At 49.7% G+C, this 25,135-nt stretch overlaps 3 protein-coding genes across 5 annotated transcripts; 2 read left to right on the top strand and 1 right to left on the bottom strand.

The window, feature by feature from the left end:
• Positions 1-20: 20 nt before the first annotated feature.
• Positions 21-12,246, top strand: EIF2A (eukaryotic translation initiation factor 2A). Of its 2 annotated transcripts, XM_059855940.1 has the most exons (14): positions 23-136; positions 1,117-1,186; positions 1,477-1,551; positions 2,192-2,310; positions 3,361-3,460; positions 3,831-3,913; positions 5,095-5,168; positions 5,319-5,463; positions 6,440-6,556; positions 7,915-8,486; positions 9,764-9,880; positions 10,704-10,832; positions 11,665-11,730; positions 11,806-12,246. In XM_059855940.1, exons 1-14 carry the CDS (start codon positions 109-111, stop codon positions 11,869-11,871), a joined length of 1,761 nt encoding a protein of 586 aa, XP_059711923.1. In that variant the 5' UTR covers positions 23-108; the 3' UTR covers positions 11,872-12,246. The 2 variants fall into 2 exon arrangements, with proteins under 2 accessions (XP_059711924.1, XP_059711923.1); XM_059855941.1 differs by lacking the exon at positions 6,440-6,556 and having other exon boundaries at positions 21-136.
• Positions 12,247-12,366: 120 nt separating this feature from the next.
• On the top strand, positions 12,367-18,600 carry SELENOT (selenoprotein T). 2 transcript variants are annotated; one of them, XR_009487714.1, is made up of 6 exons: positions 12,367-12,542; positions 13,714-13,824; positions 14,907-15,033; positions 16,265-16,352; positions 17,076-17,262; positions 17,880-18,600. XR_009487714.1 is itself a non-coding variant. In XM_059855944.1 (6 exons), exons 1-5 carry the CDS (start codon positions 12,382-12,384, stop codon positions 17,198-17,200), a joined length of 612 nt encoding a protein of 203 aa, XP_059711927.1. In that variant the 5' UTR covers positions 12,367-12,381; the 3' UTR covers positions 17,201-17,227; positions 17,880-18,600. The 2 variants fall into 2 exon arrangements, 1 of the variants encoding a protein (XP_059711927.1); XM_059855944.1 differs by having other exon boundaries at positions 17,076-17,227.
• On the bottom strand, positions 18,304-24,988 carry ERICH6 (glutamate rich 6). Its single transcript, XM_059855942.1, has 9 exons — positions 24,749-24,988; positions 23,846-23,944; positions 23,612-23,769; positions 22,588-22,652; positions 21,386-21,795; positions 21,170-21,255; positions 20,674-20,826; positions 20,186-20,411; positions 18,304-19,768 (listed from the first exon to the last, which is right to left on the bottom strand). The coding sequence occupies exons 1-9, from the start codon at positions 24,974-24,976 to the stop codon at positions 19,502-19,504; spliced, it is 1,692 nt and encodes a 563-aa protein (XP_059711925.1). The 5' UTR covers positions 24,977-24,988; the 3' UTR covers positions 18,304-19,501.
• Between the last annotated feature and the right edge of the window lie 147 nt (positions 24,989-25,135).

The following is a 25,135-nucleotide window of genomic DNA, read 5'->3' as shown; positions in this document are numbered from 1 at the left end:
CCGCGCACGCGCTCCCGGCCCCGCCCCGCCCGGTAACGTGGCGCGCGCTGCGGCCGCCGCGCCGCCGCCGCCCCGGAACCGGAAACACCGCTCCGCTCGCGCCCCAAGATGGCGCCGCCCACGCCGCTGCTCGCAGGTGCGTCGGGCCCGGGCCCGGGACCGGTGCGCGGGAGATGATAGCCAAGTTAGGGTGGGGTGGCTCGGGGCCCCTCCGGTGCCCCTCCGGTGCCCGTCGGCGTCTACCGCGCGTCTCCTCCCCAGCGTGCGCTGCCGCGGCATGGCCAAGTCCGGGCCCGGTCGTGGAGTTCTTGGCAGTGCCGGCTCCGGCGCTGGTCGGGGCCGGTGCTCGCTGGGCCGGGACTGGGGCGAGCAGCGGTGCCCCAGAGGCGGGCCCGGTCCTGCCCCGGCCCTCCGCCTCCCCCCGTCCCGCGGGGCCCTCGAGACCCCGTGTCGCGGATTCGTTCCCCAGCCGCGGGTGATTTACTCGCGGGGTACCGGGGCGCACGGGCAGCAGCTGCCGGCCGCAGCCTGCTGGCGTGTCCGCTGCGCTCCGCGGGCTTTGGCTGCCGCTTGGCAAGCTCTTCTCGAAAGTCGTGTTCCCTTTCAGTGTCTCGCTGTTCAAACTGCCCCTAACGTGAGGGATGCGTATTGGCCTTTTCTGTATTTGTAAGCTTTGAAGGCGAGCCCGTTTCCCCTCACTCGGGCCCGTGGGGGCTGCAGTTGCTCGGGCGCCTTTTGGGCTGCTCGCTCCCGTCTGTTGTGAGTTTGGGTCCTAAAGGGGAGCGTGACGGGAGAGCTGGAGAACACGGTCCAGCGGGGCTGCTCAGGTGCGTTAGGGGTTCCCTTAGGGTCTCCGGGGCTGTGGTGTGCCTGAACCCTGTACAATTGTACTTAGGCATGAGAAGAGCTGTTCTCCTCTGAGGCTGTGGCTGCCCACCCCGGGGGCACGGTCCTGCAGAGGGATGGCAGCTCCAGGGGCCTGTCCTGCCTGTGCCTTGGGAGTTCCTTACAGCAAGTATGGGAAGCACTGTGCATGTCTCAGGGTTCACAAGTTACAAGATCATCTGGTTTGGCAATTTCCTGCATTTGAAATGAGTTGTTTGTTTCCTCTTGCAGTGAGAGGCTCCGAGGGGCTGTACATGGTGAATGGGCCCCCCAACTTCACCGAGAGCGTGGCATTCCAAAGGTACTGCTGGCACTGGCACTAAAGAAATTGCTTTCTGCAAAGTAAGGCTAGACTGCGGAATTGGAAAATGTGTGAATATAAATGAGTTCAGAACATTGATGGTTTGGAAGGCTTTGCACTTGCCTGAGCTCTCACTGCCAGGAGACAGTCCCTGGGCAGGGGTAGCAGGGACTGCCCCGTGACACAGGGCTCCTCAGGAGCACAGCCTGAAAGTTCTTGTGTTGCTTTTTGTTAGGAAAACCTTAACTATGGCACTATTGGGTACTCATGTGCATTTCTTATTTCTTTAGGGATTCTGGAAAAAATTGCAAAGCTGTTGCTTTTAGCAAGGACGGCTCCCTCTTTGCCTGGTGCAATGGAGAAAAGTGGGTGCATTTTATTACCTTAATGTTTATTGTATGAAATAAACGTAAGCAGTTATGCCTCTTTGATCTTGTTTGTGTAAAGGTGATTGCTGTGTAAAGGTGATTGCTGTTAATGCAAGTGTTTGCATGTACACTTTAAATGGAGTTTATCAGATGAAATATTTTTTGTTCTTGGAGCAACCATGATGCACCCATTCCCATGCACTCTGGATATGCTCTCTTTGGTTGTTTTTTTATTCATGACTCCCAGTACCTGGTCTTTGGGATTCTGGGATTAACCTATTAGTAGAGTCCACAGAAAATAATGAGTCTATTCACCTTGTGAACATTACAAGTTTCCTGTTTTATAGATCAGGTGCATTATAGAGTTTACTCCCATATTTAGAGCTTATGTGTTGCATACAAAAATGCATGTTATGTTTTGACCAGTGTTTTCTGTCATGCTTGGCTGCCTAGTTTTAAAATGTGCTCTTGGAAAAATTTGGTAAAAATGGGGGGGGGTGGGGCGAAGCTCTTTCAATTTTGTTACGTTGGCCAAATTTGGTGCAGATCTAGAAGAGTCAAATACTTGAAAAATTCTCTCAGCATTAATTAACTGTTGTAAGCATGCTTTATTTGAAATAGCATCTTTTGGTTCCAGAGTCAATGTTGTTAATGTCACCCGAGCTGAGTTACTGCATTCCTTTGATCTCCCAAAGACTGTTTGCCTTGAATTCTCACCAAAGAATAACGTTCTGGCAACGTGGCAGGCCTATGCAAGTGAGTATTGTACCAGCTGGGGAAGCTTTGTGCCAGCTGGGAGGCTTTGTGCAGGTCTTAACCCGTGTCTGAGGCCTCTGTAGCATGTTTGTTGGCTGAAGGAGCAGTACAGAAAGGTGCAGGAGGTTCTGTGGGCAGTGTGGAGCACAGAGCAGAGGGAGGGGTGCTGTTGTCAGAGCAGCTGGTGCTGGCCATGCTCACCCACGCTCGGTCAGAGTGCTCGTGCTCACAGTCTCCGTCAGTCAGGCACGTGCTTCCTAAGCCTTGGGAAGTGGTCCTGGTGCAGCACTGTGCCCTGCAGGCAGCTCGTGTTCCTGGGCAGGCAGGGGAGATGGTGTGCTGAACTGGAGAGTTGTGTCCTGCCTGGGGGCCCATGGCTGGAGGGGTCTCCATGTCCAGCGCTGTATTCCCTCCTCTGCCTCTCTGGGGGGTTTGAGATCCTGGTTCTGAGAGCTGCAGTCCTGTCTGAGGCACAGACAGTTAAATGCTGCCTTGGGAGGGAAGAGCTGGGCAAGGCTGGGCCTTGGGAACTGGCCAGGCTGGGAGACTGGGAACCGGGACAGGCTGTAGGATAAGGGAAGGCAGCACAATCTGTGAGCTGTTCTGGGGCTGCTGTGAATCACTGACAGCAGCAGGCAGGCTGTGCTAGCCAGAGTAAGGAGGAGAATACAGACAGCTTAAAAGCAGCAGAACCATTTTGCATAGCTTGCAGAGAGAGCTGTGACTGCAGTGGAAAAGACAAAATCATCTCATTCCTGTGAGAGCAAAACACTGGAGTGGAGAACATGACTCCATTGTTTGCCCTGAGGATGGTTTTGGTTTGGATTAAAAAGCTGTGCAGGTGTTGCAGTGGGGAGTAGAAACCCTGCAGCTCTGAATGTGAGTTCTTTCTGCATACAGATGAGGTTAATAGGTAAAGCAATCAGCACTCATGGGTTTGGTCCCACGGGGCAGAAGTTGCATGCTTGCAAGAAGTTCATGCAGAACCATGAGGTGGGATGTTGGGGTGAAGCAGATTTAAGCCTCAAATACCACTATGTTTTTTTGCAGCTGCTAAGGATGGCACAGCAGGAGTGCCCAACCTGCAGCTCCATGATCTGAGAACTGGAAAATGCTTAAAGTCTTTTGTGCAGAAAAAGATGCAGAACTGGTAAATAAGCCTTCCAGATGCTAATTGTTTACAAAGAAATGTGGTTTTCAAAATCTGATCCAGGTAAATGGAGCTGGTAGTGTGGTGTTGGCTTTCAAAGCAGTGCCTGCTGCTAACTGAAAGCCAGAGTCTGTGCCTGTGAGTGTCTGTGTGTAGTTCATTGTAAATTCACTCTCACTTTGCACCACAGAGGAAAGCTGAGCAGACAATAGCTAAGTCCACTTGTTTATTTTTGCTATGCAGGTGTCATATATCCACAGTAAATGTATCATGTTTGAACATAGTGGGTTCACAATAGAGGGGAAAAACAATCCTGGAGTGCTAATGATGAGCATCATTTTGTGTTTCTGACTTTTCCCTTAATGTGCAGGTGTCCTTGCTGGGCAGATGATGAAAGCATTTGTGCCAGAAATGTGAACAATGAAGTGCACTTCTTTGAAAACAACAACTTCAGTATGCGAGTATTTCTTTACATTTCATTCTTTCTATAAATGCTGTTTCTTTTGAGGGATGGTTTTTGTTTTCAGGCTTTTCTTTGTTTCTTCATTTGCTTGCCTTTTATTTTAATACTGCATACATTCTATTTCAGTTTGGAATTCAAAATCATTATGCTTTAATGAAGTGTGTTTTCACTTTCTTATTTATGTTTTCACTGACTGACATGATATGAAATGCATCTGATCCTCAGTTAAAAAGGCTTGATTCTATATCGTTACTCATTTAATGAGATCCAGGAAATTGTTTTGCAGAAAATGTGATCTGCCATCACTTCCTTGGGTTGTGCATATTCTGTCAATAGACTGCTAAAAATGGCTCATTAAAAAATTGGTGGCAAAAATGAAATAGTGAAGCCTGAAGATTTTTACCACAGAGATTTACTGTTGGTGATAGAATATCTGGAGTCAATAGGTGTTGAAAAGGGAAAGGGGAAGAAAAAAGCAGAAAGATAAAAATAATTAGAACAAAAATGTAAAGGAGCAAAAGAAAACTGGTGGGACAACAGCAGCATGCGGTTTTAGTTTTGTATTCTTTGTTTTGTTTTAAATATAAAGTTGATAGAAGAATTAGGGCTACGAGAGGATCAGTTTCCTGAGAATTAGCCCTGCTGATGTTAACCGAGCTGTGGGAAGCATGGCATGTCAGCCTGCTGGCACTGCACATTCCTGGCTGCAGTGGGGCTGTGGGGTGATGCTGTTGCCATCAGCTGTTTGTGGGAAGGGGCAGTGCTGAGCCCAGAGCAGGCCTGTTGGGAAGAGTTGTCCCATGGAGGTGTGAGGGGAGAGCCTCTGCCTCTGTGTGATGGCACCTGAATGAGACTGAAGCCAGCACAGATAAGGTGAAGAATATCTGCTTCAAGCACAGGCTGCATTCACCTTGGGTTCAGAGGCTTCCTTTGCTTTTTGAACTTCTAAATACTAACTGCTGGGTTTCAGGCATAGGCTTGATTCAAGTTGGTTTTGTAGGTGAAATAGGAAAATAATGGTTGTTTGCCTAGAAAAAGAGATTCATTGTGATTGTCTTTGTGATTGTATATCCAGTTTTCCAGGATATAGCCCCATTGAAGGTTGTGCTTAGGACATCCAGGTAACATGGTTTGTCATTAACATCAGACATCTGTTGCCTTTTTTTGGCAGATACCATTGCAAACAAGCTGCATTTGCAGAAGGTCAGTGATTTCGTGTTGTCCCCAGGAGCACAGCCAACCAAGGTACTTCTGATCCAGCTTCCAGTCTTTTTTTTTTGTTTTTCTTAAAAAAACCAAAGAACACTGTGATTTTAGTACAGTGTAACTGTTTTAGTAACGATGCCCTGTGCTACCCGGGCTCTAACCTGCAGTGAAATCTCGTGGCTGTTTCAGGTTGCTGTTTATGTCCCAGGCAGCAAAGGTGCTCCGTCCTTTGTCAGGCTCTACCAGTACCCCAACTTCGGGGGCCCGCAGTCAGCACTAGCCAACAAAAGCTTCTTTAAAGCTGACAAGGTGACAATGCTATGGAACAAAAAAGGTATAGCAGCTGTGTACTGAGTTTTTTATATTGTGCTCATTTTGGATTGACTTACTTTGCTTGCTGTGTGGGGTTTGTGTTTAATTTGCATGTGTTGATAAATCCTGAGGCAGCCATTAATGCTTTGCTGAGGTGCATTTCTGCACTCAGCACTTATCCTGTGACTTTCATCATTTTTTGTGTTGTGCTTGAAAATATTCTATACATGCTGGTAAATTTTTCAGTTGAATGACAAATTCCTTTATAATTTTGCATTCTGTGTCAATAATGTAATTGGATTGTAAACATAACAGTTCAGGTGATGATATGATCTTAATCTGTAGAGTTATCTGTATGCATACACGTGATAACGGGTGAGCTGAGAGGCCTCTGTGCTTTGTTGTTTGTTAGCAATGAGCAGTTTCAGATGGTTTTGTACAAATCGTTTTACTTCAACCCACATAGTTTGGAATATAAGGAAGGTGTTTCTCACATGTAGAAACCATGCCTGGGGACTGTGAGAGACAGCAAAGATTGTTGTTCAAGACATTTTGGGGTGCCTGTGTCTGTGGGAAGGGGCAGGCTGGGCCTTGCCCTGTTGAGGCATTGCCCTGCTCTGCACCCCCCACAGCTTTCAGTAGCAGATGTGCATATAGAAGATGTTGAAGAAATGTTTCAGTCAAGGATTGATCAGGATGTTTGGTGTCTGCCATAGTTTAATTTTTTTTTTAATAGCTGCAAAGGATGTTCACTTGCTTGTGATCTAACAGTAAATGAGTAGGCTGAGCTGATGTTTTCCACCTGAGAAAGGAAAGTATTCAGTGCTTTTGTGTTAGCATTTAGGAAAAACTCAATTCAGAAGAGAGCGATGCCAGCCCTACCACACAAGCAACCATTAGGAGCTCCTAGCGGAGCCGGCTGTGCTCTGTCAGGTGTTTAGGGCAGGGCCTGCTGTGGTTTTCAGAAGCTGTGCTGCAGTAACTGTGTGTGTTCACAGCCACGGCCGTGCTGGTGGTTGCCAGCACCGAGGTGGACAAGAGCGGCGCCTCGTACTACGGCGAGCAGACGCTGCACTACGTGGCAGCCAGCGGGGAGAGCGCCGTGGTGCAGCTGCGTGAGTGCCTGCTGGGCTGGGCCGGGCTGGGCTGGGCCGGGCTGGGCTGGGCCGGGCTGGGCTGGGCCGGGCTGGGCTGGGCCGTGCTGGGCTGGGCCGTGCTGGGCTGGGCCGTGCTGGGCTGGGCTGGGCCGGGCCAGGCTGTGCTGGGCCGGGCTGGGCCAGGCCATGCTGCTCCTGCCTCAGCTGGGCTTCTTAGTCACATGAACTGACCTTTAGAACAAAATCCTCTAAACAGAAAATCCTTCACCTTTTTTTTTTTTGTTTGGTTGGTTGGTTGGTTTTTTATCTCTGCAGGGGATTGTTGCTCTTTTCTGGATTGGTGTGGGTTTTTTTTCAGTAGCTGAATTTTCTTACCTTTGATAGATTTACCATCTTAATGTCAGTGGCAGAGAGCAAACGCTTCCAGTTAATACGTACTGATAGTTTCATTGGGAAGGTGTTCAGGTGCACAGGGAGGGAACTAAATTTGTTTTCTGAGAAAACACCTGGACAATCGAGCCAGGTTAATGTCTGAGAATCCATAATGGGCAGTATGATTACACATCCTTGTTTCTAAAGATAATGAGACTTCAGAGTGACAACAGGCATGAGCCATTTAAATCAGTTTGAACATCTTGGGTCAACTCTGGATTTAAGAATTCAGTAATGCACTTGGCATTTATCTGAACTATGGGTGAATATACCCAGATGATGAAAAGTTATAATGGCCTGTGGTTTGTATTTACCTCTGGGTATTTTACCTGAGTTTTCATCACTAATTCATTATTCTTCAGTATATCCTAATGTTCCAACCCCCAGAATAACTTCTAACAGTAGCAAGTTTTGATCATTACATGTAAAGCCATTTTTGTGTGCTCACCCACATTAAAGTCTGACTTATAAAATATTGTGCATGGGCATGGTCCAAAGATAACTCAGGTCACAATTGCTTACCTCTACAAAGCTGAACTACATAATATTTCTTAGATTAAAAGAGGAGAAACTATCCAGCTGGTATAAAACTCCTGTTTTCGCAGGTTTCCAGTGGGGCAATTTGAGAAGGTCCTGAGGTCATACTTGAGGAAAAAAAAAAACGGAATTTTTTTACATGTCAAGCTATGCTTACTGTTAAAGTGTTGGTGCTGGCCCTACAGAGGTAATTTGGAATGACTGCAGTTATTGTTGCAAACTGTAACTAAAGTTATCAGAAGATACAAGGTTGTTTTTCCCTCTGTTGTTAACAGAAATGATTTTCACTGTCATTAATTAGAATATAGCATTTTAGCAGAGCATGAAGAGTCACTATGGATTTTATTTTGGCTTGCTCTGAAAAAACGCAGTCTCCCAACAGCTGCATGTTCTTCCTTTTCCTTTAGCCAAAAATGGCCCTATTTACGATGTTGCCTGGAGCCCCAATTCTGTCGAGTTCTGTGCTGTGTACGGTTTCATGCCTGCCAAAGCCACGATTTTTAACCTGAAATGTGACCCCGTGTTTGATTTTGGCACCGGGCCTCGCAATGCTGCCTACTATAGCCCCCACGGACACATCCTGGTGCTGGCAGGGTTTGGGAACCTCAGGGGACAGATGGAAGTGTGGGACGTTAAGAACTACAAGCTGATTTCCAAGCCGGTGGCCTCGGACTCCACGTACTTCGCTTGGTGTCCCGACGGGGAGCACATCGTGACAGCCACGTGCGCTCCCCGGCTGCGCGTCGGCAACGGCTACAAGGTCTGGCACTACACGGGCTCCGTGCTGCACTCCTACGAGGTGCCGGCTGACGAGGAGATGTGGCAGGTGTTCTGGCAGCCCTTCCAGGACGGCGTGTTCCCGGAGAGGGCCGTGAGGTACCAGGCGGTCCCCAGCGAGCTGCCGCGCGCCCAGCCCAGCCCCGCGCAGGCGTACCGCCCGCCCGCCCTGCGCAACAGACCCGTGACGAGCTCCAAGCTGGTGAGTGGCACTGTCCTGCGGGAGCTGGCCCGCTGCCTCCCGTCTCTTTGAGCTTGGCCTCACCTGTCTGTGTGGTTTTCAGGAGGAGCGTGAGGAGAGTAACCAGGCTGACAGCACTGTGGGGCTTTGGAGGGGTTTTGGTGACCTTCTTTGGCACCTTGATCACAGTTTGCAGTAATGTATGCTACAAAGCATACAGTAATGCTTTATGCAGTAATGTATGCTACAAAGCTCTCGTCTCTTTGGCCCAAATACTGTCCTTTCACAAAGCATTAGCAAACTTCTGTAATACTCTGCAACGTGCACTGAAACACTAAACCAGGTGTGGCTTGTGGTGAAATTGAGTGCCCTGGTTAGGACAGAAGCCTCTTATCTGGGTGACTTGACTTGCCATGAGCAGCCTCCCACCAGACGTTCTTTCTTGGGTTTGTCTTTTTTTTTTGTTGTTTTGGTTTTTTTAATAAGAAAATGTACTTATTAGAAAGAGATTGGATCATTAGCAAGTCAGCTGCAGCTTAAACACATTTCAGTACAGTGATCTGCTTGTATAATTAGTTTCTTTCTGTAAGTTTCCAGAGTAGGCTGAGTACCAACTAATTCCATGTAACAGCTGCACCCTTAGTGTTTGGGTCCTGGAGAGCTTTGATTTTGAGCCTGGTGCTTTTGCAGGAGACTCAGCCTGCGAGCAGTCTGTTAGCCATGCTGAGGGCTGCTCTCACAAACCATCCCTGAGCAGAAGGAGTAGGGAAAAGATACAGTCAGTAAAATAATTCTGCTTACTTGTCACATGCATTAAAAAAATACAGTGCCACAGTTGAGAGTTATCTTAAAAACACCAAGCACCCCCTTTCTCAGCCTCCAGTGCCTCTCAGGAACCCCCCATTTCCCATCCCAGCACTCAGCCTTCCTCTCTGGTCATCAGGAGTTTGAGTTACAAAGCTGTCAGCAACAGCAAAATGCCAGGCCTCAGTCATTTAGTGCTAGGTTATTCTTCTTGTATTTTATTTCCTTCCTGAGAGAGAAAACACAATGATTTTGTTTTCTTATGGAAATCTGTGAAATCATTGGGGCACACAGGGTAGTCCCATGCAAACTCGAGTTTGAAACCCTTTTCACCCTGATCTGGCTGTTCCAAGGAGTGCATACTTTTTCCCCCACTTCCTTTCTTTCTTTTTCCTTTGTGGTTCATCTTTGCATGTGCTGTTGTCTTAGGTGGATTTTAGGGTTTCTGTGCCAACAAGGAATGTGGGGTTTTAACCATTTTGCATATCCTGCAGCATGAAGATGAGCCACCCCAGAACATGAAACCCCAGCTGGGAGGCAGTGATAAGCCGGTGTCTAAAACAGCTCTCAAAAATCAGAGGAAACATGAAGCTAAGAAAGCTGCTAAACAGGTACTGCAAAAGTCGTCGTTACAAGGATCACGTTAATTAGTTAATTAGTTAATTAGCTGCCCCAAAGGGCAGCGGTCAGTCTCAGAGCAGTGGCTTGTGCAGCTGTGTGGGAAGGGCGGCAGAGTTTAACCAGAGAAGAGCAGCTACAGAAGGGTGATTCAAAGGTAACAGCTTTGCTGGAATGTTAGCTAAAATCAGTGAGGAGACAAGGTGATTCTGGCTTCTCACATCCTGCAGAATGCAGTTTGGTTCTGGGAAGGAGGGAGAACAGGTGGGTGCTCTGTGCTCCCTGCAGGTCAAGGCTGAGGTGTGCTTTTAGGGCAGACCAGAGACAGCCTGTCTGTCACATCTGGACTTATTCATTGGCCAGGTAGATAAAAGTCAGCTTTTGGTATTAGCCCTCCAACTACTACAAACCTCTGAAGCAGTAATTTCTTTAAATGGTATTTTAAAAAGTTTCTAGCACTGGTTTTGAGCCCTTTTTTTTGCTTCAGAGACAATGACCCAGTCTGCTTTATAAAATACTTGTGTATTTGTTTGTCATATCACACTTAAACTGATGCTTCCCTGTGCTGTGTGTGGTTGGGATCTTGAGGAAGTAGAAATTAAACAAGAAACAACATGTGAGCTGTTCCACATAAGCCTTTGTCCATGGAAGGCAGATCAATAGATAATACCTCAGAGCAAGTCATGCTCAGATTTTGGAATACACCAGCAAACTGGGGAAAGAAGGAATATTTAATGCATCCTCTAAAGTGATTAAAGACATTTTTCATTCTCTTTGTCAACAAAGGTATTTTCTAGATTGTGTTTGTGTCTACAGGAGGCCAAAGCTGATGGACACCAAGGCCCTGCCCAGGTCAGAGCCCCACAGAATATCCTGCAGAACACTGTGCCAGCCATGACCACGGGAGATCCTGAAGTGGACAAGAAGATCAAGAATTTGAAAAAGGTGTGAAGAGATTCTTAGATTTCTAACAGGCAGTATTCCTCCAAGGGCTGGTCTGTCAGACCTAGTGCAAGTGTAAGGTGAGCTGGGTTCAGGAGGATGCAGGAACCTTCATGGAATTGTCCCACCTCCCTTTGCCCTCCCACCTGTGCAGCCATCGTGTGCCAGGGTTCCTGAAGGTCCCATCAGAGGTGGCAGTACAGGGAGGAGTTTTTAAAACTGACCCTCAGGCTCTGGCCAGGAATGCTGTGGAGGTGCAGCCAGTCCCAGCTGAGGGTCAGGGTGCCCTGGCAGCTGTTGGTGCTCAGACAAGAGCTCTGTGCATTCTGTGGGTGTTGGGACCTGCATCTGCCAAGGGAACAGTGCCCTGTGCTTTGCCTTGTGGCATGAGTGCAAAGTTTACTTCCAGTCTTGAGAATTCTTGCATTAGATAATTCCAGAATAGAAATTGTCAAGTTCTGGCTGGAGAATCTTTTCCATTTATTTTCCTGCCTCCTGCTCTCATGGTCTCTGGATTAACTTTCCAGGCTTTTTGAGGAAAATGTGTGGTGAAAAGGGATGGTGATGGAGTTTCCAGTTTTGGATCTAGCCCTTCAGTGAGACAGTGCCTGGTGTTTGTTTCTGAGATGAAGTACTGCTGTTCCTAGGTTCTGTTCTTGAAAGAAATGTCTGTTGTGGGTGGGAAATTCTGGGTGAAGCATCTGGAGATGCTCAAGGGATTGTGCTTTCTATAGAGACCTGCCTCCAGACACATTAGCAACTTCTAAGACTTATTTTCTGTTCTTGTTTCACCAATATTTTTTGTTTGGTTCGTTTTTTTTTTTTTTTTTTTCAGAAACTAAAGGCAATTGAGCAGCTGAAAGAACAGGCAGCTGCTGGCAAACAGCTGGAGAAGAATCAGGTACAATTGAGATCTGTACAGTTTATTCCAGGTTCATTTTATAATAAGCTACATCTATGACATTTTCTGCTCTAGGTGGAGAAGATTCAGAAAGAAGCTGCTCTCCTTAAGGAACTGGAAGACCTAGAACTAGGTGTTTAAATCTTCCTCTAGCTCCAGTGTGGTGCTAACACAAAGTTCATGCAAAATGTAGTTTTGTTAAACATTTCAGCAAATGATCAAGGGTTCGACAGTCCACAGATTTGCTGCTCATTTGCCTTTAAAAGTTTTCCAAAGGATTCGTGCACATGAAGCCGTGAGCAAGCGACGAGTATCCATCAGCCAGTTCTGCTGCTGTTCCATCGAGAAATGCACTCCTTTTCTGGGAACATACTGCCTAAAACAGATTGTTTTTCCTTATTTGGGTGGGAGAAGGGAAGGCGCTGAAGACATTTGATAGCTTTATGATATTTAAGAAGAGATGCGATCTTTATGCGGTGGCGGGCTGTAGATAACAATAAAGAGCGTTTAGTAACAGCCAGCTGTCCGAGCGCTGTGGGACCGCCAGGGGGCGCGCGGGGCGGGGCTCCGGCCGTGGCCCCGCCCCGCCGCGCGCGTGACCTTGGCGAGGCGGCGCGCGCGCGGTGCCTCAGCGGCGGCTGCGGCGGCGAGATGCGAGCGGCGGGGCTGCGGCGGCTGCTGCTGCTGCTGCTGGCGGGGCTGGCGGCGGCACCGGGCGGCGGCGGCGCCGCGGCGGCGGAGCAGGGCGGGCTGCCGGCGAAGAAGCTGCGCATGGCCTACGCCACCGGGCCGCTGCTCAAGTTTCAGATCTGGTGAGGGGCGCCCGCCAAGATGGCGACGGCCAAAATGGCGGCGTCCGCCGGGCCGTCGTCTCTCTCTCCCTCGTTCCTTTTTCTTCCCTTCTTTTCCCTCAGCGCTGCCTCGGCCTCGCTCGCTCTTGTCCGTGGAGGGGTCTCCCCCCGGGCCAGGGGCCGCCTCGCCTCAGGTGACCTGTCGGGGCGCCCGGCCTTGTTGGAGCGTGGGAGGCGGCACCGGCCTGCGGGCGGCGGCTCTTTCAGAGGGTCCCGCTACACGGCCACCCGCCATAAAATTGCACTTTTCGGGCCTTTTAATGCCGGGTGCGTTGTGCTGGTGCGGGACTAATGTTTGGGAGGAACCGATGTCTTAGTGATGGCTGTAATTTTGTGTTTTGGTGCAGAGCCCGTGTTGCAGTCGCTGCGCTCGGGCACCTTTGCACCATTCCGGCGGTGTTGCCGATGGTGTGTCAGCAGCTCCGAGCAGGGTTCAGGCAGCCCCGGAGCAGCACGGAGCCTCTTGGCGGGGAGGAAAAAAAACGCCACGGGCCTGGAGCATTCGTCACTACGGTTCCCGGCCCTCGGGGTGGGCAGGGCCAGGTGGAGGCCGGAGCAGAGCCTGGGCGAGCCCTGCGGGTCCTCGAGGCACCGCAGAAGCGCTCAGCGGAAAGAGCTGCGTTCGGGGGGTTTACCGCAGTGTTATAGAGGCGGCTGCTGAAAGGCGAGGTAGAGGACAGCACGAGAATATTTAACTCCTGCAGTTCCCGTGTCGTGCTGACATGGAGATGGCTGGGAGCGACATTGCCTGTCTCGTCAGTCCCAGAGAGGGATTCAGATGGCTCTGTGTGAAGATTTTTTTTTCGGCACACAGCAAGGGATTGCTTACATTGACTGCCTAAATTAATCATAACTTAACAGATTTTTGCAGGGAAAGCGAGTGATTTGATTTGAGTGGAAGCTTAGTGGGTATTTCCAGAGCTCTGTGTCTGTGCTGGGATGTGGAGCAAATCATTGTCACACCCAGGGCTTGTCTGTTGGGATTTGTGATGTGTAATTTCACTGCGGATGAGGTTTTCTCTGTGCCATAAAAAATACGAGTTCTCTTTTAAGTGGACGGGGTTGTGAAGAGGGTGAGTGCTGCTGAGCAGCGCAGGCCTCGAGCTGTGGTGACAATGCTGTCTGTGTTCAGTGTCTCCTGAGGCTACAGGCGGGTGTTTGAGGAGTACATGCGGGTCATCAGCCAGCGGTACCCAGACATCCGAATCGAAGGGGAGAACTACCTTCCTCAACCTATCTATAGGTGAGCGTGTGCCTCATGCTGTGTGCTGTCTGCTTTCCAGTGCTAAACACATGCATTTACACTGAAATCATACTGAAAATGTAATCTTGAGGGGATTTTCTACTGCAATTGCATACAAGGACGCTTGTATGGTTTTCTTGTATGTGATTTTCTGCCTTCCAGGTAGCTGCCTTAGTTTTCCATACAAGTATCACTATCTGGATATCTGTGTGATGAGGCCTGTCATATCCAACCTAAAATAAATTACGTAACTTTTTTTGAAACAGTTAATTTTCCTAGCTTCTCTTCATGCTGTATCTGGACATAAATTCAATTTGTTGCTCAGGCTTATGCACTTAGTGACAAATGCCTGTAATGGATTAAGGAAACAGAGGAAGGGAAAGTTCAGTGTTAACATCTGAATCAGAGAGAGCTCACCTCAGGTTAGGGGCTGCTGGAGTGGCCTTTGCTGCAGCTGTAGGGGGAAAGCCCAAAGAAATTCAGAAGAAGGCAAAACAGTGTTATTCCTGCTACTTAAAGCAGTGTGCCCACGCTGGAGAGTGATGCCATAGTTACTGGGTGGCTCCTGGAACGCTCGTTGGCCCGATTGCTGGCAGGGTTGTGGTGGTGGGAGGCTGCGGGGTGCAGTGCCTCAGTGTGGGCTGGCTGAGGGGAGTTGTGCATCACTGGGGAATGCTCCACAGGAAGTGCTGCCCGTCAGTCAAACATGCCTGTAACATGGAGCAGCTTTAGAAACTGGCTCTGTTATCCAGTTCAGGCATATAGAAGTTAAAAGCAGAGTCCCATTTGAAGTCTGCTGAGGAGCAAAAGAATCTGTCTGTGGTTTACTGGAAGGTGGCATTCTGGGGTGCTGTGGAAAAGCAGGGCCTTATTGGAGGTGTTATGTGTGTTGTTTTTTTGTTTTGTTGGTTTGACTTGGTTTGGTTTTTGTTTTGTTTTTTTACAGTGAGATAAACCTTGGAAAGTTTTGTACTTCCCCTGAAACATTTGATTTTACTGTCTCCTAGTGATGTGAATTACATTTGTGTATGGTGAAGTAGGAACTGAACCTTTCAGTCACTGGTTTGTGTTGTCTCCAACAGGCACATAGCATCCTTCCTGTCTGTCTTCAAACTAGTATTAATTGGCTTAATCATCGTTGGCAAGGACCCGTTTGCTTTCTTTGGCATGCAAGCTCCAAGCATCTGGCAGTGGGGCCAGGAAAACAAGGTAAAGGACGTGCTTCTTTTAGTCTGAAAAAGCAGCTTCAGAGTTACTTCATGAGGGTGCTTGATGAGTCCCTCAGTTCTGACTGATTTACCTTTCATATGGTGCAGCCTTATGCTAGAATAATTCTTTCCAGTTGTGCTTTATGCTTTTGACAAAGCCAGGTGTGCTTCTGGGATCTCTTTCCAAGCTGCTGCTACTACAGAGGGGCCGCTGAGGTTAATGTGCTGACAAAGACAATAAAAGAGTTCTTTATTTTTTAGGGCTCAAGAAGCCAGTGTTGTTGATGTTAAAATTACAGTTTCCATTCTCTGTTGTCTCATAACAGTTTTGCAGTTGATGCTTCCATCAGACTCCTGATAGATTAGGCAGCAATTAGAAGGGCGTTAGAAAAATGAAATTGAAATGTTGTGGGTGTTTTTGGAGAGCAGACTGGCATGACATTGTGGGAGAATATTCCCATGAGTCAGTACTGATGATGCCAGTAGATTCAGGGTGTTGTACTCTGATTTAGAGTAACCTTGTTCCAGATCTATTCCACTAAACTCAAGTAATTTACAGACCTTCATGCTGAGCTGCCCAGTGCTCTGGGTCTTTCACTGGCCAGTTTGCATTCCCAGAAGCTGTAATATTTCCAGTTGAATTGAATGGGCCAACTCCATGCCTGGCTGGGCTGGCTGCAGTGTGTGGCTCCTGTCCCTGTGCCAGGTTCTGTGGTGTTGCAGTGACTTGTGTGAGTGTGCCTGTGAACAGGAAAAGGAAATTAGAGAGGTGCTGGTGGTGAGGGAGGATGCTATCCTTTCCTCCTTAGTCACCCATGCACAGAGAAAATTCCAGATGAAGGGCTTGGAGGTGTGCAGCAGGGTCAGTGGTTCCTATGCATGTGACTTGCCTTGCTCTGCTGTTTGCGGCCAGGCCCTTGGCTCTGTGATGGGGAGATGGCTGTGACAGTGACAGGCTGTGTCTGGGAACGGTTGGGTTCCCATGTCACACTGCCAGCCCCCCTGCAGCTGGCTGTGCTTGGTCCAGAGGTGTGTGGAGGGCTGCGAGTTGGGTGGGGTTGGAGCTGGTTTGGTGCTTTTCTGGGGAAGGCACAGTCTGTAAAAGGAGGAAGGGAAGGTGTCTGTAGGTGAGAACATTCCTTGGGCAAACACAGAGGGAGTTCAGAGGCACCTGTGAACAGCAGGTTTGCCTGACATGGCTGAGGTCTGTGTGGATCTTTGTTCCCTTCCAGGTGTACGCCTGCATGATGGTCTTCTTCCTGAGCAACATGATTGAGAACCAGTGCATGTCCACTGGGGCTTTTGAAATCACTTTGAATGGTGAGCTGAGACTTTGTTTGAGGGGTGTCACATATACACATGTGAGGGCTGTGGGGTGTGGAGAATGAGGGATGGTGTCAGGACATTTATGTCCCAAATGTGATATGTGGAAATTGCCATCCATTTGGATCTTCAGATGTTGCCTATCAGAATAAATGATGAAAATCATAGAAGTCTTATAAAGGAATTTATACAGATGTCAGATATTCTAGAACAGTTCTGTAAAAACTTTCTCAGAGGGATATTTGGTGCCTTGGAATAACTGTCATATTCTTTCTTTGTGTGTTATGTGCATTAAATAAGAAACCATCACCTAGAGACATGTACTTTCCAATTAGATGCTTTCCCTGTCTGTTCTGCTGCATGCTTTAGCTTTGGAATCCCATAGAATCCATTACTATTACCAGATTGTCAGTACCGATGGGTACAGTACTGCTTTTTCAGGTGGAGGGGAATGTCAGTGGATACTTTGCACCTCTCCATCAATATGATATGATACATTTCTAAATGGAAGCAGTAGGCGCTGTGCTGTCCCAGCTGGGCTGGGATTCAGCGTAGCCAGAGGTTGGAAGCATTGTTGATTCAGATGCTTTCCTCAACATAGATCAGTACCAGCTCAGACAGTTTCCTAGAGCTTCTCAATCCCATGTTTACACCAGCTCTGCCTGTTTTCTGATGCTCCCAGTGTAACAGTGCTTCTCTCCCGTGTGTGTTCTGCACTAGATGTCCCAGTGTGGTCTAAGCTGGAGTCTGGCCACCTCCCTTCCATGCAGCAGCTTGTACAGATCCTTGATAACGAGATGAAGCTCAATGTGCACATGGAGTCAATGCCCCATCATCGATCATAGCCCCATCGATCAGCACTGAAACTTCTCGTAAGTCTCCTCCAGTCACCAGTGCATTTGCCCAGGTAAGACAGGCACACTGGAGACTGGATTTTAGGATTCTGTGTCCAGTTAAAGGTTTTTCTGGAGAACCAGCTCCCATGATGTTAAACTGCCACATGTGGTGTCACAGAGGCTGTTTGGGTGGGAGGTTGTGGGATGTGGCTCATTCTGCCTGTCTCAGAGCAGAAAGCTGGCATTCCGTGAGGCAGGAGAATGTGTGTTACTGCAGCAGAAGGCCTAATGTCAATGAAGGCTGGTGCAGAGATCAGAAACACTGCATTGTGCTTTAGAATAGCCTCTGTCCAGGGGCTTAAGGTCTCCCTGGCTTTTAACCCAGTTGAATTGCAGAGCCTTGGGGAACAGGATGCTGTCTCTTCCTTGCTTAACCCTGGAGAGCAGAACACTGTCATGCTCTGGTGTACTGCCCTGTTCCTCTGCAAAAGCTCCATGGCTTTTGGTAGCATGGAGTTCACAGCCTGTAGGTACTTTATGAGAAAGCACTTCCACATCCCTGTGTCATCTGTGGGTTACAATTCCCCATCTTGGGGCTGGCTCGATGCACATGTGGCCCAGGCTCAGTGCAGGTGTGCTGCTGTGGTGCAGGGGTGTTGCTGACTGTAACTCAGGTGTCTCTCCACAGGCATTGGGTGGTGGTTCCTGGGCCACGTGGTGCAGACCCATGAAGGCCTGCACTGAAGACAGCTGCTGTTGGTGCAGGCTGGATGTCTCTCTTGCAGCCACGTTGTGCCTCCTGGACAAACACTCAATGAGCCCTGTTTCAGTGCTGGCCGGTCCACACTGCACAGCCACGAGTGCAATAATACTGTATAGTTTTTTTAAGACTTCATTCGACCAGTTCATAGATCAGCAATGCAGGCATTACTAATGGTAACTTATTTTATATTCATGTTTCACACTATGGCAGATTGAGTTCATACCTAATTTTTCCTTGGAAAAAGAAGTTTGTTTAATCTGTTGTATTTTATATGAATTTATGTTCTTTTTGTAGTTTAAAATGAAGTTATAGGAGTGTCTGATATTGTCCTAAACTGTTGAGTAATTGATAGCTGTCTATCAAATCTCTTTAATGTGGTTAAAACAGGTTTGTATATTTTTCAAAATCTATGGCAGAGTCAAACAGTGCATTATATACTGAATTATATAAGCAAAATTATATGCAGAATTGTTACATCACTTGGTGACTTCAGTGAAAATTAAGATCAGCTGCTCTTTAATCATGTGGACCAGCTCCAGCAGTTCTTCCTTGGCCATTTGAGAGATGAGCTGGGCCTTCCTGCTGTCCTGAACAGAACCCAAGAACATTAATTGAAATAAAGAGTTCCCATTTCCTGTGTGAAGTACCTTGTTTGTCACCGATGGACATTCTTGGAACTGCAATTGAAAAACTGCATAAAAAGCCAACTTTCCAAAGTTACTGACCTTGTATTTGTCATGTGTAAGCCCCTAAGAACCTCCAGTTTGGGGAAGGGCAGATGGGGCTTGGTCTTATCCTTCAGGCACCTGCCACAGTTCAGGTGGGGGAAGCTGGCCAGGTGAACCCCTAGTTTCTAAGGCAGCTTTGAGAGGCTGGGAGGTTCCTCAATGCTGACTGCAGCACTATGAGCCTCTTAACACCCACTGATAGCTCTGTTTGCAGTGCTTGAACCAGAGCCCATCCCAGACTGCAGCTGGTGCTCCCTGGAGCCAAGCATAGGTGATTGCTTTGGGCACTCTGAGGGCATTTGTTGCTCTGTGCAGGGAACCACCTTGTCTTGTACCTGTAGGTGGCTGAGCTGCTGTGGGCATGGGCACCAGGAACTCCTGGGGCTTCCTGCTGATGCCACCTTCTTGTCAGGAGTGGCAGAGCTGTGCCTGTATGGGTGACTTGAGCAAACACGTGCCTGTGTAGCTGTCCCAAGCCCTGGCTCGGCTGTGCCTTTGTACCTTGTGAAGTGACTACTCAGATGGGGCTGGAGACAGAAGGGAGCCTGCTGAGGAGCAGTGCACTGCTGTGGAGCACGGGATCGCTCTGCCTGAGCAAAGCCCTCTGGTGCCTCCATTACCAAGGTGCTGTCCCTGCAGGCTGGTATCGCCTGCCCTGAGCAAGACCCGTTTGGGGCTGTGCGGGTCAGCCCTGGACTGCCCTTTGCACCGGGGCAGGTAGGCAGGGCTGGAGGAGAAACCTTGCTGAGCACATGCAGGTGCCACAGCGTCAGGGACTGTCTCTGGCTCATTTTGCCTTACACCACACACACACACGGGTCAGAGCTGCTGGGCATTTACTATTGCCTTGATGGAGCTGCGCAGCTCATCACTTATGTCAGCAGCCATGCAGAGCTCCAGGATCTTCACAGCCTGGCTGATGAGGTACATGGGAGGCTGCATTTTGTTCCACTGCTCACTAGAAGGAAAGTTGAGGCCTCCCCGCATCCTGTCGAAGAGCTGCAGGATCTTCACACGGAAGGCGAGCAGCAGGAGCTCATCCTCACCCAGCGGGGTTGGAGGCGGCAGCTGGCTGTTGGTGTTGACCTGCAGAACAGAGGACACGTGTCAGCAGAGCCACCCGAGCTGGGCACGGGGCTTCCGTCTCCAGCAGACAAACCTGCCCCTGTGACAGGAGCCTGCGGAGGAAAGGAGCTGCCGTGCACCCTGCCCACAAGGATCATAGCTCTTCTCCCTGTGGCAGAGCCAGGGTGGCCTTGGGGATGTTGCCAGGGACCTGCCTGGGAGTAGAGTCCCACATTGTGGACTCTCGCAGAGAGCTGGGGCTGGCAAGTGCCCCATCTCCGTAGAAGCGGCAGGTATGAGTGCATCTCCACAGCTTTCTTTTTGGGGACAGAGCATGGGACAACATAGGGAGCATCCACCACAGGATAAGCACAGACGGGAGCTTCCCTAGCTGCCCCACTCCCACTGTGGGGAGTGGCTCAGCGCAGGAACAATTACCTGCACTTTGGTTCCCATGTTGAGTTTTGCTTGTCGCCCCATAGCGAGGAAGGAGATGAAGATCTTGTCCTGGGCCAGGATCCTGACCCCCACGTGGCGGTTCAGTGAGATGAAAATGGGGCTCAGTGGAACCTGGGGTTCTGGTAACAAGTTCGGCCACATCCACCTTCTTACCCTGTTGCCTGCTTGGTCCAAATACTGCCCACCCTGGATACTCATATTTATCCTAAAGAAAGGGAAATGGAAGCTCTGAACCCTGTAAGCTCCTGTGGCAGAAGGTCTCTTATTCCTCTGAGGGATGGGATGGGGGCACAGCAGGGGCAGGGTCTGTCCCCCACCTCTCAAGGCACAGCTGGGTTGCCTTGCTGCTCTGGGGGCACCTGAATCAGAGCTGCTGAATTTGTCTGTTTTTGGATACTATTAAAAATAGCCTTTATGGCCTGTGGAATGTCGATGCACAGAGGAGACAGCAAAGCTGCTGAACGCACCACTCATCTCCGGTAGGGTAATAGCATGTGCTCCTGCCATCAGACTGAAACAGTGCTCGGATTTTGACTGTCCTTGGCTCATCTTCCTGTACTATGCACATCAGCTGGTCTCTGGCTTGTGTAATGATGATGGCCAGGTTTCCAGATGGATAGCTGCCGCTAGGTAAGGTGTTTGTAACCCCCTGCTTTTCTTGGTTGATCTGTTATTGCACACTAAATACTTCTGGGTACTACTTTGGGGTGTAAAAACTGATATATTACCCAGAGCACTGTGTTAAAGGTGTGCTGTTTCCGTGGGCTGGGTCTTGGAAGCTAGTGCTCATTGGAGCTGGCTGTTCTTTGAAACTCAGCCCAGGAGCTGTGTCAAGTCTCACTGCTGCTGCTCCTCAGAGCAAGTGGGAGCGGTGAGCAGGGTTGTAATAAAGTGGACTGGGACACACTTAAAATTAGTAACAGCCCTGGACTAAGGCAGACAAGTGAGCCTTGTAAAGGATACAATAACTGCGATGTTCCGTCTGGGAGCATGGTAAGGAATTTCTTTCCATTTTTGTAGTACTTCTGCACCAATTTACCCTTCCCCACCTAAGATTGGAAGGATAGAACAGATGAGAGCAGTCTGGCACAGCTGCCCTATGAAAATGGGCACTGCCAGGGCTCTGGCAGCGCTGCCACGTCCAAGGTGCTCCCGTCGCTGTCGGCCGCAGGTACCTGCCTTCTTCCCCAGCAGACTGAATTCGTAGCAGAGGACGCTGCGGGACACGGGTTTCTTGTCGCGCTTGGGCTGCTCAGGCTCCTCTTCAGGCCAGGACTCGGGCTCCTTCTCCAGCTCGGGCTCCTCCTCGTGCCAAAGCTCCAGCTCGGGCTCCTCCTCGGGCTCCTCCTTGGGCCGGGGTTCCAGTTCAGGCTTCTTGGGCCAGGATTCTGGCTCAGGTTTCTCCTTGGGCCGGGGCTCGGGTTCGGGCTCAGGTTTCTCCTTGGGCTGGGGCTCGGGTTCGGGCTCGGGCTTCTCCTTGGGCCGGGGCTCGGGCTTGGCTGCACTTGCAACAGGCACTGGTGTCCCACCTTCGGGAGAGGTGAGTTCCTGGGAAGTCTCGTAGGAAACGAATCCAGCTTTCTGTGACCCTGCAGAGCACAGGGAGGGCTTCTGTGCAGCGGAGAGGGTTGGCAGTGCCCACCGTGGGGCTGCCCGACACCTCTGCTGTAACTGGGGAAGCGGGAGTTCCTGGCTGAAACACTCCATCCTGACAGTTTATCTGGGGGTATTTTCTAACAAGGGCAGTCCAAAGTGCTCAGCTATTTCAAAGCACAGGATTATGATAAAAGATTGCATTTTTTTCAGTTACATATATACACACATTTGTATAAAGAGCAACTTTTTGGGATAGCATTTGGCTCCACGCACTGGAACTGACCATTTGAGATCCCAGTGCTGCAGAAGCCTCACTGCCCTGCCATCCTCTCTAAAAACATGCCCATATTGTAAATCTGTTTTACCTGTCAAAACTCCTCCTCTATCCAAAGCCTGCTCAGTCATCCACAGCCTGGGCTAGGAATTGGTGGAATATCCACCTGATCAGGCAAAATATGGGCGAGCCTCATTTTGGCAGTTCCTATTTCCTAAGGACTTGGCTTTGCCAGCTTACCCTCTCAGTCAGGCTCTGTGCATCTCAGCTGGAAACATCACAGATACATACTGGAAACCATGACAAACTGTGCAAAGGGGATGTGCCTGCTCTTGTGCTCATGTGTGAGGGATGATTTAATATGGCTGCATCTGTATCTAATTTAATGAGATTGCATATCTGACAATGAACAAACATGTTGCTCTATCAAATCCTCCAGTTAGAAACCAGCAATTCCACTGAATGCACTGTTGAGATAAATGGACAAATCCATAAGGAAATACCAGCTCACCTTTAGTGGCACTCAGCCTTAAATACTGGTCAGCCAGCTCTCTAGCCAGGTGTCTCTTCTGCTGCCTGGAAAATAAAAGTGTTGTTGTCACCTCACATATCATGTTTAGAAAGCTGCAAGTAGTGGATACCACTGCTTTAGGAACATAATTTCTGAATCTGTTTTTCTTTCTGCTCACAATTCCAAGTAATAGGCAGCAGAGTGTCACCAAAATACTCACACCTCAGCAGAAAGGAATTGTGCCCACACAGAGTCCAGTGAACAGAGTGCCATTGCAGTGGCATCAGCTCTGCTGGCAGGAGAGCTGAATAGTGTAATGGGGTTTGGATCAGGATTTTATGTGAAAGAGAAGGACAGATGCCCACAAGATCAAGAAAATAGCTCATCTCTGAGAATACTTTCACTATTCTTGTGTAGCTTCCTATGAACCTGACAGTGGTTTGGTGTGTGCTCTGTACCATAGTAGGAAGCACTTGCACCCTCAGACTGCGAAGGATTTTTGAGGAGACCAACAGTTTACTTCCAGGTGTACTGGTTTAGTTTTCCTTTTCCCTGTGGCTTAGACTTTCCCTGGAGGCTTAAACTCTGGCACAAGCTTTGGGTCTCCTGCTAAACAGTCTGAGAACTTACAGAGTTCTTGTGTGTGACTCTGGAAACTGTAATCCAAACACAGTTTATAGATCAAAACAGAAATACAAACACCAGCTTTGTTTCAGTGCCAGAGGTAGAAGCTACACCCAAATACTGTCCCTTCCCACAGCTGTGGGTTTTTTTGGCTCTGCCTGCCTCTAGATAGTTCATCTGCCAGCATTGGAATTAACATTTCACTCAGCACATGCCTCGCCACCTCCTTGTGCAGCCTGGCAATAGAGGAGCCAGGAGGGACCAGAGAGAATCAGCACTGGTGCCTAAAGCAAAGGTTTTTCTTCTTTCATCCTTCTCCCTGCGGTTTCTTAATGCTCCTTTTCCCCTCAAAGCTCCCTGTTGTTCATTACACAGACCTGATCCCCGGTTCTCCCAGTACCTCTGGCTGTCTTGCTCCTTTGACAGCAGCAGGTTGGCTTCAGAGCTGAGGGATTCCTGAGTGCTGACAGCTCTGGGAAGGCTGCTGGCATCCTCGAGCCTCTTCCTCTCCTTCATGATGAACTCGTAGAGCTCCCGGCTGCGCTTGCAGCAGAATCTCTAGAAGGCGAGAGAGTGGTGCCGTGAGCGTGGCCGTTCCACAGCAAAGCCCGGTTTGTCCTCCCCGCCAGCTTACGTCTTCCTGGTCCTCAGAGAGAGGCACATCCTCGGAGAAGGGGAACGGCCTCAGCAGGTTGCCACAGTACTCGCAGGTTGGCTCAGCATCCTCCTCTGCCTGCAGGGATGGCGGGGAGAGCAGGGAGGAAGGACGTGGGGCACCAGGGTTAGCGGGGTGAAAATGCAGCAGATATGGATGGCAAAGCACCTAAGGGTGCTCACAACAGATCCGTGTCTGGGATATCTTGGAATGATTTAACTCAAAACATTAGGTTCAGGAAACCACCAAAAAGAATGGCAGATGTGTTATAAATAAATCAATAAATGCCCCCAAACAAAGGGAATGACTGGTATTTGTGAGTTCTGCTCCTTCCCAGGGAAGCTGAGAGCACAGAGCACTGGAGCTGAGGATTTGGATGCATTACAGAGAGAAAAACTCCAGTTGTGGGAGTTTCTGAGGAAGCACCAGCAGACTTAGGGATACAGAGCTGGTCACATCTGACCAGATGCAAACCAGGTTGACAGCAGGGTGTGCTTTGAGGACGGGTACTGGATATCCTGAAACAAAATTCCCTTGCTCCCCACCGCCTGTCTCAAGTTAACTCTTTGGTGACTTTGCTCTGCTAAAGTTTACGGGAAACTCTGTGACCTGCTTGTATTCGGTTGCTTTACCTATGTATATACATTTTGTGTCTGATTTAGACAAAATATTCTGCTGGGAAATTCTCAACAGAGGAGGCGGGGGTGGGGGGGGGGGGGGGTGTGCTGCAGAGCCTCTTGCTGCACAGGCTGTTGCAACAGCCTCGCAGAAGAAAACCTGTCATGAAGGGGCTCCTTTGCGGGCTCGACAAAGGGTGTTGGTTCCCTGTTTTCCACATGAACCGTGTGAATGAAGCAGCGGGGAGAGCCCACCCTAACTGACCTCGTGGTGTACGTTTGCCTGTGAGGACTCGGGTCTGTAGGCCAGGAGGGTGGGCAGGCCCGTGGGGGTCGACTGCGGGCCGGCCGAGGGTGTCCCGCACCGCGGCTCTGCCGGATGGTCTGCGCTCTCCTCGGGGGCCGGGGGCCAGCGGTGCCCGCCCGCCGCATCATCCGCCCCTCCGCTGAGCTCCGCGGCCCGGGTCGGCCCGTCCATGCCCGGCCCGTCCATGCCCGGCCCGTCCATGCCCGGCCCGTCCGTGCCCGGCCCGCTGCGCCGCCGTCTCCAGGGCGACGCTGAGGGCGCGGGGCACGCCGGGACCGCGCGGGGCGCTCCGCCCCCGGCCCGCCCCGCCCCGCCCCGCTCCGCCCGGTACCCGGTACCCGGCAC

This window comes from Haemorhous mexicanus, chromosome 10 (genome assembly GCF_027477595.1).
Source record: "Haemorhous mexicanus isolate bHaeMex1 chromosome 10, bHaeMex1.pri, whole genome shotgun sequence".
NCBI classification, from domain to species: Eukaryota; Metazoa; Chordata; class Aves; order Passeriformes; family Fringillidae; genus Haemorhous; species Haemorhous mexicanus.
Note: the sequence above shows the minus strand (reverse complement) of the source record. Positions and strands in the feature narration are given on the sequence as shown.

Excerpts from the sequence above, each read along its gene's own strand:
- ERICH6 (XM_059855942.1), bottom strand. The coding sequence starts at position 24,976 with ATGGACGGGCCGGGCATGGACGGGCCGACCCGGGCCGCGGAGCTCAGC. Across the intron at positions 23,945-24,748 it reads AGGCAAACGTACACCACGAG|GCAGAGGAGGATGCTGAGCC; the intron begins GTCAGTTAGGGT and ends CCATCCCTGCAG. Across the intron at positions 20,412-20,673 it reads TACCCTACCGGAGATGAGTG|GATAAATATGAGTATCCAGG; the intron begins GTGCGTTCAGCA and ends CCCTTTCTTTAG.
- EIF2A (XM_059855940.1), top strand. The coding sequence starts at position 109 with ATGGCGCCGCCCACGCCGCTGCTCGCAG. Across the intron at positions 3,461-3,830 it reads CAGAAAAAGATGCAGAACTG|GTGTCCTTGCTGGGCAGATG; the intron begins GTAAATAAGCCT and ends CTTAATGTGCAG. Across the intron at positions 6,557-7,914 it reads GAGCGCCGTGGTGCAGCTGC|CCAAAAATGGCCCTATTTAC; the intron begins GTGAGTGCCTGC and ends CTTTTCCTTTAG.